This window comes from Squalius cephalus (assembly GCF_949319135.1).
Source record: "Squalius cephalus genome assembly, chromosome: 18".
Taxonomy (NCBI): Eukaryota; Metazoa; Chordata; class Actinopteri; order Cypriniformes; family Leuciscidae; genus Squalius; species Squalius cephalus.
In genome coordinates this window covers 34,974,901-34,989,900 of record NC_137139.1, presented here as the reverse complement: position 1 = coordinate 34,989,900, position 15,000 = coordinate 34,974,901, and the positions used below count along the sequence as shown (strand labels likewise).

General features: G+C 38.0%; 1 protein-coding gene across 3 annotated transcripts in view; it reads right to left on the bottom strand.

The window, feature by feature from the left end:
- vdra (vitamin D receptor a) overlaps positions 1-15,000 on the bottom strand; it is a 101,635-nt gene that overhangs the window by 25,495 nt on the left and 61,140 nt on the right. For 2 of the 3 annotated variants that reach the window (XM_079848316.1, XM_079848317.1), the window contains one exon: positions 13,913-14,060. In XM_079848316.1, the coding sequence (XP_079704442.1) occupies positions 13,913-14,058 (146 nt within the window). In that variant the 5' untranslated portion in view covers positions 14,059-14,060. Of the gene's footprint in view, positions 1-11,357; positions 11,367-13,912; positions 14,061-15,000 lie in introns of those variants that run through there. The other variant, XM_079848318.1, reaches the window with a different exon arrangement.

Below are 15,000 nucleotides of genomic sequence, written 5' to 3'. Positions count from 1 at the left end.
GTTTAAATCGTTAAAACAGCAAATTAAGATCCAACTGCAGAACCTGATTTATGATTTTTTCGAATTTTTGATTTTGATTTTGATCATGCCTGGGAAAAGGGTAAACGCAAAAGAATCGGTGAATTTACAGGCTGAAATCACTGACACTACCTCGAGCGGCGGACTGTCTATTGCATCTCTGGAAGAAACTCTGCAAAAGTTTTTTGCTGAAGCCGACAAAAAGGCCAGTGATCGCTTTGAACGTTTGGAATATCAGCTGGATTCTATCAAAATAACACTTGATCAACATTCCAAAGACTTGGATTCCCAACGCAAGATTACAACTTCTCTACAAACACGAATGAAGCGAGTAGAGGAAGCTTCTACTGAACATAATGACACCATGGTGAAACTTCAACAGAAACTAGCTTCGATGGAAGATCGGAGTAGGAGGAACAATCTCCGAATTATAAACTTGAAAGAAGGAGTGGAAGAAGATCAGGCCTTGGCTTACATTGTGCGTAGTTTTCTCAAATGGTTCCCTGAACTGGAAAGCAGCCCGCCGGAGCTCACGCGAGCACATCGTGTTGGTCCCCCGCGCAAGGCTCCTGCTCCTCCGCGGACCATGATCCTGAACTGTCTTCGTTTCAGTGACAGAGATCGGATCTTAGGATTTGCAAGGAAGTCACCGGTGACAGTAGACGGCCATGCAATTCGCTTTACTGCAGACTATAGCGATGCTACCGCTCGGCGCAGACGTCCGTGCTTCCCTATAATGAACAGGGCTCGCACTTTGGGATTTCAAGCTTTCCTGTTATATCCAGCTACCATCAAGTTGACAAGAGGAATTAACCAAAACCTGTTTACTGAACCAAGTGAGGCGTCTACGTTTATTGACTCCTTTGTCTCACTCAATTCGGAAGATGAGACTTCACTTTTGCCATGACTGTTGTCATGCTAGTATTGTTTACTTCCGTATGTACGGTATGATGCGCTGTTCAGCGCTTGACGTCATTCCATTCAAGGTAGTCGTCTACAGTTGTGACCTGACTTTGATTTTCCTTTTTACGGCTTGGAGGCTTGCCAATTTTTAGTTGGTAATAGTATGCAGTTTTGTTGTTCCATCACACTGAGATTTAATTCGTGAAATTTTGTTGGGGATCTCTTTTTTTTTTTTTTTCTAGCAAAATATAATAAAGTAATATGATTGTTGAAGCTCAGTAGTGTTATTTTCAGGGGAGCGAGCAAAGGACAGTTATTTGATTTGTTGACATTTTTTCTTTGTTTCAATGCACGATCTTATATTTTGTGTGTGTGTGTGTGTGTGTGTGTGTGTGTGTGTGTGTGTGCGCGCGCGTATGCATGTGTGTGTGTGTGCGTGTGGTTTGCATGTTGGTTTGCTCTCATATTCACCTAACCATATTCACTACCATTATTGTAATTCAGACATGTCCAGTTTGTTTTACTTTTCAAAATGTAATCAATGGGTAAAGGTCTTCACGTAATACATCTAAACATTCGTAGTTTAGTTCCTAAAATTGATCAACTAAGGGCATGGCTTGCTTATAATAATCCCAATATTATAACTTTGTCTGAAACCTGGCTAAATGAAAATACAGCAGATTCCAATGTTAAACTTGATAACTACATTATATATAGGTTTGATAGAGGATCTAGGGGAGGTGGGGTAGCCACTTACATTTCATCAAATTTGAAATCACAATTAATTACCCCTAAAGTGAAACCTGAGCTTTTTGAAGGTATCTTTGTTAAGCTTACTCTTCATGCAAATAAACATTTAATAATTGGCAACATATATCGCCCACCAACATCTCCCAAGCTTGAGTCTGTTCGAAACATTCTAGCCACTGTTTCATCATTTGGTGACTCATCAGAAATTGTTCTGTTGGGGGACTTCAATTTAAACTGGACTGATCCTTGTGCTCTCACGGAACGTAACATGTTTAATGGTTCAAATTTTACACAAATTATTGAAGAGCCAACAAGAATCGGTCCAAGTTGTAAATCTCTTCTTGACTGGATACTAGTCACACACCCCAACAGAATAATAAAATCTGGTGTTCTCTCGGATTGTTTTAGCGACCACTCTATCATATATTGCATTTGGAAAATTTCAACTCCCCATCTTTCTCCGAAATATATTAGGATCCGTGACATGAAATTATTTAACAGGGATTTATTTATAAATGATGTGAGAAGGATAAATTGGAATAGACTTAGCCTAATTCCTGATGCGGAAGCTGCCTGGAATTTCTTTTATACAGAATTTGTGCAAGTTATTGATAAGCATGCCCCATGGACAACTATTAAGGTTAAAGGTCATCATTTACCTTGGGTAAACGGGGATCTTATCAGTCTGTTTAAGCAGAGGGATAGGGTGTGGAAGAAACACAAAAATACAAAACTTTCTAGTGATTGGGAGGAATACAAACAGCTGCGAAACACATGCACTACTCAAACAAGAAATGCTAAAGCCAATTTCTACAGAAATAGTTTGTCAAATGACTTCAGTAATCCTAAACATTTTTGGAAAAAAATGAATACCTTACTTGGTAAATCTAATAGTACCTCGAGTAATATGACAATTAATAATGAAACTGTTAATGATCCAGCAGTGATCTCCAACGCATTTAGTTCGCATTTCTCCCAAACACCGCAGGTACAGTCATTGCTCTTTCACCCAGAGCTGTCTGTTAATTCTCAGCCCTGCGATAGTTCTTTCACATTCCGACAGGTTAGCTCAGCTGATGTCCAGTTGGCCATTAGCAAGCTATCCTCTAGCAGTGTACCTGGTCCTGACGGCATTGAGGGTAAGTTTATCAAATTTTCTTCTCATGTCCTATCCTCTCCATTGGCTGAGCTTTTTAATTTGTCACTTCTAACATATGAAGTACCTCTGGCATGGAAGTGTACTAAAGTCACTCCATTGCATAAAGGAGGGGACACCCAAAATTTGAACAATTATAGACCTATCTCAATAATTAACAGTATTGTGAAAATTTTTGAGAAAATAATCTTCAATCAATTATCTAACTATATCTCTCATAACAATTTACTATCCCAATGCCAGTCAGGTTTCAGGAAATATTTCTCCACTACCACTGCTCTTTTGAAATTTACTAATGATATTTTTTCTAGTTTCGACAATAATATGTGTACTGGTGCCATTTTCCTAGATCTTACAAAAGCATTTGATTTAGTTGATCATTATCTGCTCTTGGATAAATTATATTCATTTGGTCTTTCCCGTTCATCTCTTCTGTGGTTTAACTCTTATTTTCATCATCGCCGCCAGTGTGTGTCCTTCGGGGGCAGTCAGTCGAATTTTACAGGTGTAGATAAAGGCATTCCCCAAGGTTCTTCACTTGGGCCTTTGTTATTTTCCATTTTTATTAATGACTTGCCACAATGTTGTTCAGAATGTGACATTCATCTTTATGCAGATGATACAATTATATATTGCTCCAAACCAAATATTCCCGACATAAATTATACTTTACAACATGACTTTGATTCTGTACAGCAGTGGCTGTCATTTAATAAACTCCTGCTGAATAAATCAAAATCATACTGTATGCTTTTTCAGAAGAAAGATAGAAATAATCTTAATTTGCATTTTCTTGATTCTTCTCCTTTACAACCAACCGAAAAATTTAAATATCTCGGTGTTTGGCTAGAAACTGATCTTTCATTCAAAGCTCATGTACACGCGCTGAACAACAAACTTAGTTTTCGTCTTAAAACATTATATCATTCAATAGATTGCTTTAATTTTCAGGTTAGGAAAAGGATAGTCTCTCAGTTGTTGCTACCTATTCTGGACTATGCAGATATTATATATGCCAACACTACTGCCTCTTGTCTACACTCTCTTGATGTGGTATACAACAGCCTGTGCCGTTTTGTTCTACGCTGCCCCTATAGGACACATCATTGTGTGATGTATGAACAGCTGTCCTGGCTTGCACCCTCAGCCAGAAGACAATATCATTGGCTTCAGCTCATTTTTAAATGTATTTACTTTCAATATCCATATTATTTATCACAATATTTAGTGCCTTACAGTTCACATTATAGCCTTCGTCACAACGAACAGATCTTCTTTACTGTCCCTAGAGTTAAGAGAGAAATTGGGAAATATGCTTTCTGTTTTAGAGCCCCTCGTGACTGGAACAGCCTTCCTGCATCCATTCGTTCGCTTACTTCTTTTCCTATGTTCCGAACTGCTTTGTTAACACATCTTCAGAATATTTGTCTATGTTTCTAGCATTTCAGATTTAGCATTGATATTGTCATGTTATGTATGTTTTTATTCAGTATATGAATGTCTATCTGTGATGGGTGGGGATAGTGAGAGCTTGTGTGTGTGTGAGTGCGGGCGGGCGTGTGTGTCCGTGTGGTGCGTGTGAAAGTGTGTGAGTGCGTGTGTTTATTTGTTTGTTTTTTTGTTTTGTTTTTTTTGTTTTTTTTTTTTGTTGTTGTTGTATTATTATTTTATTATTGTTATGACTTTTTTGTCTTATTTGATTGTATCTACTCTGTTGTTTTGCTGTTTTTTGTTGTTTGGACATGATCCTGAGGACCCCCATGAAAACGAGATGTTTCATCTCATGGGGTTGATCCTCTAATAAATGTACATAAATAAATAAGTACGTGCCACCGTAAAAGTTCAAGTTCAAATTTACACAAGAAATATACATATGTACAGTGCACACACCCCTTTCCTAAATAAAAGCAATCACACAACACACACACACACCTCTATCATCTGTAAACAAACATAAACAAACCATCTGATCAGAGAAAAAGAGCCAGACCGGTTTTGACGGTGACAGAGAAACTGGCGGATTATTATAAATGCTGGCCGTTAATACGTCACTGGCCAAAACTAATTTTTTAATCATAAACACTGAATATGCTCCAATCAGGATTTTTATACAGTTGATCAAGCCTTAAATAAGCTCTCTGTTAACCCCTCACACCCTGAAGGCATTTCTAATGAGTTCACGTGATTTCAAGCGGTGTACTTATAACTCTAACATTTTAAATGTTAGAGTTTTCTATCAAATGAGACCATGTACTTGATGATATCTTGTTTTTTTGTAAAGGAAAAGGATGTTGATCATGTTTGGAGGTTCTTATGTCACATCGCTGTAATTTATTTTGTTATTCATGCCTGACATGACTACTATTATAAAGCATACATGACAAGTCATAAAATCCAGTTTGGGCTCGTTCACAATAATCATGTGAACTGCTTCCGGGGCCAAATGTAGTGCTGATATCTCAAAGCAATTGAAAAGAACTTCTTACATGTGTAAACACCACAAATCATAAAATATTTATAGTTACATAGAACAAGTAACAAGATCCTGGGCTGATGAGTGATGATCTTCCAGCGCTGGTAAATCCAGACCTGTCAATCTGAGCGATCTGTCCAATCCAAGCGTGTTCTAGCTGTAAAACAGTGTCTGATTGGTCTCTACCATAGACTGTAAAAAAATATGGGCGTAGTGTGCGTGACGTCACCCGTAGTGTTTCTGAAGAGCGTTTCTAAAGCCCAAAGTGGGCGGAGCCGGCCGTCGCCATCTTGGCCGCGCGTCACTCCCGGATATATGCAGTGAGGCGGATTAGCTGAGGTGACGTGACGCTTACAGACAGCAGACAAACGGCTAGTAGTGACATCAGCGGAAATCCACCTGTCACTCAAGTGGCCACGCCCTTAATTATGCACAACTTTAAAGCTTAATATAATTTAAACGGATGAGTTCTAAAAACATTCACCCCCGTCAAAGTCGTCATGAAGGGCAAGATTAGCTATATAGACCAAAACCACTTTTTGTACCAGGCTGTAAACATGTTTATTTCTGCTGTAAAGTTGGGCATTTTTACATTGGGATCTATGGGATTGGCTCTCTTCTGCAGTTTCTCTAGTGGCCAGTCGATGAACTGCAGTTTAAGTCACTTCCGTGTTGGCTTCAAGAGAGAGACGGGAAAGTCGCCGCTTGGTCTCTACACATCGTCCCTTTATCCACAAAACCAGAGATCCAGTTTCCATTGGTGTAACTTTCAAATCACGTAGGAAAACCGATCCTGCGAGTCCCATTGCTTTAGCGAAGCATCACGTCAATGTCACTCCGTGAGGATTTTCTCCAGATCTACGCATCATGTTATGTTGTGTGTGGGTTTGTTTGAATCGAGACAACCTGCTCTAAATGAAAGATGTGTGATTTACTATGGTTTACCTATGTTTCACGAAGTTAAAAAGCAGAATGTGGCATCAGTTCAGAGTTCAGAGAGATAGGCAGGAGCTAAGTTATGCAGAGATTTAAAAACAAAAAGTAGAATTTTAAAATTCTTTTCTCTCTCGAACTGGCAGCCAGTGTAGAGATTTGAGAATCAGAGAGATGTGGTCATATTTGCGACACTTATGAATAAGTCTTGCCGCAGAATTTTGGACTAACTGAAGACGAGCAATTTGAGAACTTGATATACCGCAATATAAGGCATTTATAAAAGGAATTATAAATGCATTTCCAGAGTTTTCGGAGTGAGAAAGCCTTTGATTTTAGACAGTAGAGGAAGTTGGTAGAAACTGGAACTGATTATGGATGAAATGTGTTTGTCAAATTTTAAAGGCTGGTCAACAAGAACATCTAAATTCCGCACTCCTGGGGATTTAAAAGCCGATAAGACTCTCTAAATCAAGGCTCACACACTGAGAATTTTAATTTGGGCCGAAAACAATGACCTCAGTCTTGTCTTCATTTAGAAAGAGGAAATTTTGGGCTAGCCATGCTTTAACCTCTTTTAAGCATAGCAGAAGAGAATTTATCGCTACAGGGTCGTTTCTCTTGATTGGAATATAAATCTGGGTGTCGTCCACGTAAAAATTAAATGATACACCATGTTTCCTTAGAACTGCGCCCAGAGGTAGCATGTAGAGAGAAAATGGAGAAGGAGCCAAAGTAATCGCATTCAATTACCCTCACTAGGCCTATTAAAATCCATTTTGTAGTTGTCAATCATCCACCAGGTCAACTTGGCAGTTTCTTGGAGGAGCTTGATGTGCCACTCTCATCCTTCCCGGAGGATGGTGGTACTCTCGTAGTTCTTGGAGACGTCAACATCCACCAAGAAAAACCTCAGGCTGCTGATTTCCACACTCTGCTTGCCTCATTCGACCTCAAACGAGTATCTACTGCGGCTACTCACAAATCAGGTAACCATTAGACCTCATTTACACGCGCTACTGCTCCACTGACCATACACTGGTCACTCCACTGCACACCTCAGATCACTTCCTCCTCACTCTCAACATCAACCTGGATCAGGACACAACACACACTCCTCCACAGGTCACCTTTCGGCGAAACCTACGCTCACTCTCGCCTATCCTCTCTGGTCTCATCCACACTTCCTCCACCTGATCAGCTCTCAACACTAGATACTAACAGTGCAACCAAAACTCTTTTCTCCACTTTAACATCTTGCTTGGACAACTTCTGCCCCCTTTCCTCCAGGCCAGCCCGCGCCACACCCTCTTCCCCCTGGTTATCTGATGTTCTCCGCAAATTGAAATATCCTACTGACCTTGGTCTATATCAATCCCTCCTCTCTTCCTTCTCTGCTAATATCTCTACTGCTAAAATGACTTACTATCACAACAAAATTAACAATTCTTCTGACTCTCGCATGCTTTTCAAAACCTTCTCCTCTCTTCTCAACCCTCCTCCATCAACCCTAACAGCGGTCCTTCAGGGTGTCGTGGAGGGGTGAGGTGTCCAAAACCCAACATCTAGCTACTGGAGTGCCTCAGGGCTCAGTGCTGGGACCACTTCTCTTCTCCATCTACATGTCATCACTAGATCTGTCATTCAGAAACATGGTTTATCCCATCACTGTTATCATCTAGCTACTGGAGTGCCTCAGGGCTCAGTGCTGGGACCGCTTCTCTTCTCCATCTACATGTCAACACTAGGATCTGTCATTCAGAAACATGGTTTATCCCATCACTGTTATCATCTAGCTACTGGAGTGCCTCAGGGCTCAGTGCTGGGACCACTTCTCTTCTCCATCTACATGTCAACACTAGGATCTGTCATTCAGAAACATGGTTTATCCCATCACTGTTATCATCTAGCTACTGGAGTGCCTCAGGGCTCAGTGCTGGGACCGCTTCTCTTCTCCATCTACATGTCATCACTAGGATCTGTCATTCAGAAACATGGCTTTTTCTATCACTACTACGCTGATGACACGCAACTCTACCTCTCATTCCAGCCGGATGATCCGACGGTAGCTGTGGTAAATTGCGATCAGTTCGTGAGATCGGCCAAATTAAGTGACTTCCAATCGAGCCATCGAATATGATTATCAGCAGATTCCGATCGATCGGAGCATCCCTAATAAATAGCTTTACATTAATGCATTTGACAGATGCTTTACAAAGCACATAAGGTTCATGTGTTCACCAGGAATCAAACCCATGACCAAAACTGAGGAAAATGAGGATCTGCTCCAGTATTCAAAGCATAGGTCACTCCAAAAACATCTAAATCAGTAAATCACAGAAACAAACGTGCTTCAAAGAGAGAACGTGCCATCTGACAGACACCTGAAGATCCTTTCATCCTCAACGTGCTTCCCACACTGATCTAGAACACAGAGTGGATATTTAAGTGGATGCATGACGGAAAACAGGATTTTTCCTCAATTTTATTATGAATAATGAATGACCATGAGCTCATTAACATATGTACAACCCTTTGTCTATCTATTTTTATTTTTCCCCAAAATTCAGTTTTTTTTCTCTCCAAAATGTTTCTGGATTCAGTTTCTTTCCCCCATTTGAATTATTCTGGAGTCCATTTTACAGCATGTCTTAACCAGATGCGATGTGATAAGATTCCAGCTACTAGCTGTCAACAGCAGATGTGACGATTGAATGAATAACATTCCGCGTTTTACTGTAAATAAAAAAATTTGATTGGATTCTGTGATTCCGTCAGTGTTTTCATAGGGCTCTACATATGACTGGTAACTTGATGGACATAATGGTGAAATACGCTAGAATAAAGAGGTCAGCCAATCATAGCACAGATATATAGGCAGGGTTTAAAATTAACACTCACCAACCCACCAAATGCGTGCTAAAATCACCTGTGGGGGGAAACGCTGTCGAATCACGAGCCAATTTGGTGTGTTACCACGTTTACTCAGTTTGCTGGGGAAGTTCGAGTGTAAGACAAATCTGTGCATATTTAGCGCAAATACTCGTGAGTCATCATGATATATTAAATACAGTGTATTGTGCAGAATCCGCTCATATCTGCTTACTTGAACACACACGTCACTACACAACAAATAACGGCGCGCTTGTTCATTTGCATTGAAGCAATAGCGAAGATTAAAAAGCATTTGGTGAACAGAAAAGACTTATTTTCCAACATCCTACATGTTGCTGTATCGATCTGTCCACCTAAAACACATTATTGGTGATGAGGATGAAAGAGGAAGAGGAGATGCTGGACGACAGGGTTTTGTTTGAATAAAAACTGAATGTATGAAGTTCTGAATGGTTGGTAACTTAATTTAGTAGCCAAATTGGCCGGTGAGTGAAAAAGTACAGTAACAGTCAGCCTTAAAATGAACGAGAACAAGCAGCAACATCCCGTGTGAGGCGTGTTCCCGTCGCGACATTTTATTCCATCTCAGTCAGCGACTATATCGAGGCGCGCCGTTCTCTTCCAGTAACTGCAGATGAAACAAGCTTTAAACAGTCGGCCCATTAGGTTACATAAGCAGATATTTTTCAGCATGGTCATAAAAAGCAAATGTGTAATGAGCTGCAGACAGAAGGTTCTCCAGAACCAGGAGCCCGAACCACTGACCTTTGAGAGGATTTACCGGATGAAAACGACACCGGTTCACAATAACACCAGTCATTGCACTGTCCTCACAGAAAGCAGAAGTCAATCATGCGTTTATGTTTTTATGAAGATTTCAGCTTAAATAAATGCAACGTGGAATATTATACACTACTGTACTGTTCAAAGGTTTGGAAGAATTCATTAAATTATTAATTATTGAAAACGGTTCATATTGTTTGTCAGGTTTCTTTGCTGAATAGAACAGAATTTAATTGAAAACTGAAATCTTTTATAACATTTTAAACGTCTTTACAGTCACTTTTGATCAAATTAATGCATCCTTGATGAATAAAAGCATTTCTTATTTAAAAAAAAAATGTTTGTTTTTTTTAACAGCAATTTAATGAAATATGTGAACACTGTAAAGAAGACTTGGCAAAGAAACTTCTGTTGACAGATGAAGCAGAGACTGTATTTGATCTGCAATATTTCATAACTCTTCATCTGTAAATGACAGTTTTATATGGATAATGTTTTAATAACACTTACTCGCATGCGATAGCGAGTGGCCGTTGATGTGGTTTCCTAAGCAATGCCGTCAGCCAATCATAATTACTGACAAGCCTTAAAGGAGCCACGCCTTAAAAACGGATAATTGCAGACAGAGGGTTGAAAATAATAGTCACTTTAAGTGAACCTCAAGGAACATATTAATATTAGTGCTGGGCAACGATGAATCACATCCAAAATAAAAGTTTGTGTTTATGTAATATATGTGTGTGTACTGTCACGATTCCATACATATCACGATACTGAACTCACGATACGATATTATTGCGATACTCCAAGACTTATGATAAAAGATTAACAAAAAATGTTGATTAAAGTGCTAAATGTGATATTACACTGTGTGTGGGAATGAATATTCTTGGACTTGGAGCTGAAACCCAAAGCACAGGACAATAGAGATGCCAGAATAACAATATTCATGATTCTGAACCTGAAAATACTGAATTATTATAGACGAATATGCTTAATCTCTGACTAGATATATTTAAAATAAATGTAGGACACTTTTTACTGGCAACATCAGATTTCAGAACCCACAAATATTCCCTCATTGCATTATTATACATTATATTCAACATTACACATGGAGTTTAATTGACACTAAAACTATGAAAACTTGAATTTTTTCTCACACAGAAATTTTTATTTTGGGTGAACTATCCACGATACATATTGTTGCATTTTTGTATTGCGCTATATTGTGACATGATGTATTGTTACACCCCTATTATACAAAATAATTACACACAGTGCACACACATATATTATGTAAACACAAACCTTTATTTTGGATGCGATTAATCGTTGCCCAGCACTAATTAAAATAATTAAATCCATTAAATAAGCTAAACATGAATAGCAGCATTATTCACCACAGTTGGTCCATGATCTGATGGTAACGGACGAGACGTTTACCTGAAGAAGCCCTTGAAAAAAAGCTGTTTTTTAATATATAAAAACCTGAAAAACTGGTGCCTAAAAACATTAATAAACTGAGTAAAATTACATTTGTTTTAAAAAAATGTTTTTTTATTTTGTCAGAAAATGACATTTTGTTGCCTGGGGTCGAACCGCGCACAAGGGTTAAATCCAGGGCCGTTCCCACCATTGCCATTATTATTGTATAAATATATATATATATATTAGTATACCTCAACTGTGTTTGAATATTTCACTAGTATCAGAACTGGGATTTTTCACTATTTGTATCACTCCGCTTGTCTGTGTTTGCATAACTTGCATCATTAAGCCAGTAGGTGGCGACAAGTGACTCCTTATGAGTGACCAATTGAACCATTTAAAGAACAGATTAGTCCAAAAACATTGATTAATTTAGGAAAGAAACAAGTTTCTGAAACTGATCTTTGATGCTCATACTAATTGCTCAGAAGGATTGCATTGGTGTTTGATTCAAATGTAACATCTATGCAAAATAACCCTTAAAACTTCTCATTTAAGGCCATTCCCATTTCAAATATGTGATTGTGTTTTGTCAACAATAATCATAAACATTCTGTATTTCCATTGTGTAGTGTGGATCACTCATTGAAACTGATTCTCATGTTTAAGAATCTACTGTTATCCTTTTTTTTGGCCTTCAAACACCTTAAAGGTGCAGTGTGTGATTGTAAGCAGCATCTAGTGGTGAGATTGTGAACTGCAACGAATAGAAGTTAAGGTGGCCGACAGGAAGTGATGTCATCGTCTGAGACAGCAGAAAGTAGCCAGTTAAGCAATGAGGTTTCTTTACAAAGATTAAGAAATTAGGTTTACTTCATTAATCAGTAAAATTATGTTATTGTGAATATTATTGTAACTTGGTCATCATTGTGTCAGTGTTTTATTCGCTTTCTTTTCATGAAGAACAACATAGTGACGAAACGTGTTTGTCCGCTCAGGGCCACCGTAGAAACATGTCGATGTAAGCGGACCCGCGGTGTGTGTAGAGAGAAAACACTCATTCTAAGGAAATAAAAACATAACGGTTCATTAAGTAAGGTCTTTATACACTGAAAACAGTTATGTATGTGATATTGCATTTCTGTCAACAGATCCTCCTAAATATTACACACTGCACCTTTAAAATGCACGTGTAGATCGGACATTATTAACCACAGAAATGTAAATCCCAGTTTTCCCATGATCTGGTGGTAACGGACGAGACGTTTACCTGAAGAAGCCCTTGAAAAAATTTTCTTATAAAAACTTTTTCAAATTATTTATATAAGTTACGGCGAGACACTACAGGTGAATAGGGTAAAATGTTTAACTAGCAGATATCACCATGAAACTTTCCCAGTTGATTACCTACATTAAGATGAGAAAAAAATGTATTACAAGTTTTCGGTAATTTAATGTTTAAATATGCAAATTAGGCAATATCTAATTAAATATGTGCTAATTTGCATATATTTAAAAAAACGAAATCTGAGTATTGGATAAAGCCAGGTTAAAAATATTTTTTTCATTGTGTTCACATATTAGATGGGGAAAAATTACAGAGGGATTTATGGATATCTACTTTTGTTATCCTGTAAATCAGAATATACTGTCAATAGCCTTAAAAAAATGATTTTCGCCATGTTTTTTGGAATAAAATGTTATATAAATCAGGCTAGGAATAATATATTTACAAATCCCTCAGTAAATGTCTTCATAATATAATTAGGTACAAGACTGGAGAGTTTGGTGTGTATCGGTGCGACTGAAGTGGAGATTTCAGAGAGAAAAGTCATTTTGAGAAAACGGGCTTTAAAGATTTATCATCAGCCAATGAGATTGCGCATTTAGCCCTTTTACTTTCACGATTGGCTGCTGATGAAAAGGAAATGACCATATTTGGATCTGACAGCATTGTACAGGAGAGAGAGAGCTTTCCAGTGGTGTGAAGACCTAAATGTGTATTTCAGACTTTTTTTCACCACAAGTCTGAAAGAAGACGTTATTGAAGACAAAAATATCCAAAAATCTCAGTGTTTTTGCCTGCCGTGTCTCACCTTAAAAAAAAAAAAAAATCCCTCGAAAACTGCACAAATGTGTAGTAAAAACATTAATAAACAGAGTAAAATTACATTTGTTAAAAAAAATATATATATATTTTGTTACAAAGTTACCCTAAACAGCCTGAGTGTAAAACACAAGGGTTAAATCCATTAGATAACAGCAGCATTATTCACCACAGAAATGATCATGATAATTCCCAGTTTGTCCATGATCTGATGGTAACGGACGAGACCTGAAGAAGCCGCATTTAAAAAAATATATATATTTTTTATATATTTATGTAAAAAAACATTTAATAAATCCTACAAAAACTGCATAAATGTGTAGTAAAAACATTAATAAACTGAGTAAAATTACTTTATTTTGTTAGAAAATGACATTTTGGTTAAATCCACTGGCAGCATTATCCACCACAGACATGCAAACCCCAGTTCGTCCCTGATCTGGTGGCAATGATGGAGGTTTACCTGAAGAAGCCCTTGCAGCCCTCGCAGGTCATGGCGTTGAAGTGGAAACCGGAGGCTTTGTCTCCACACACTCCACAGATGCGCGGCGCGTTGCGGTCGAACTCATCGGGACCCGCCGCTGACGTGCTCACGGCCATGGCATCCATCACTGAGAACACACACAGAGCCAAAAAATCAATTACAAAAATACAAATATCATATAAATACAATAAAACCAAGCAAACAAAGTAATATTATACACATTTTTTTTAAATTAACATAATCTTAAGCATAATCTTACTAAAAAAGTCCTCAGAAGACGAGAGAAGCGGTCAGAAAACACACCTCATCTCGCACAGAGACGAGAGATCAGTGGACGAAACATTTTTACATAATACACTGCATTTATGCATTTACCAGATGCTTTTACCCACAGCAAAACATCAGCTGTTGCTTATGGAGAACGCAGACAGAAAGAGAGGAATATGAATAACACTTTACAATAAGGTAATGTATTGACTAACATCAACTAACCATGAGCATTACATTCGTTACTGTGTTTATTAATCTTTGTTAATGTTGGTTAATAAAAATCCAGCAGTTCATGTTAGTTCACAGCGCATTAACTAATGTTAACAAGTTTGATTTTTAATAATGAATAAGTAAATGTTGAAATTAATATTAACAAAGATTAATAAATGCTGTAGAAGTGTTGTTCATTCTTAGCTCATGTTAACTACTGAACCTCGTTGTAAAGTGTCACCAATAAAACAAACCGTTAAAGAAGAAATAAACAATCTTTTTCCGCTTGTTTTGCGCGTTAATAAATCCGTTTGTTAATTGACACCGTTAGTTAACAGATGGGCTGATTAACATGTGCAAATAAGCGGAAAGAGATGTGAAGACACAATGAATGCTGCATTGAGCTCAGATTCAGTTACAGAAACACATATGAGCATTTACAGGTCAAAGGTCACGCAGAACGAGAGCATTGATGAATAGAGGGAAAGAAACAAAATATGACGAGATCTGGTTTCCATAAATAGTCACGCTAAAAGCATTTCTCGCAGCTATAATAATAATAATGGTGATGATGATGATGATAATAC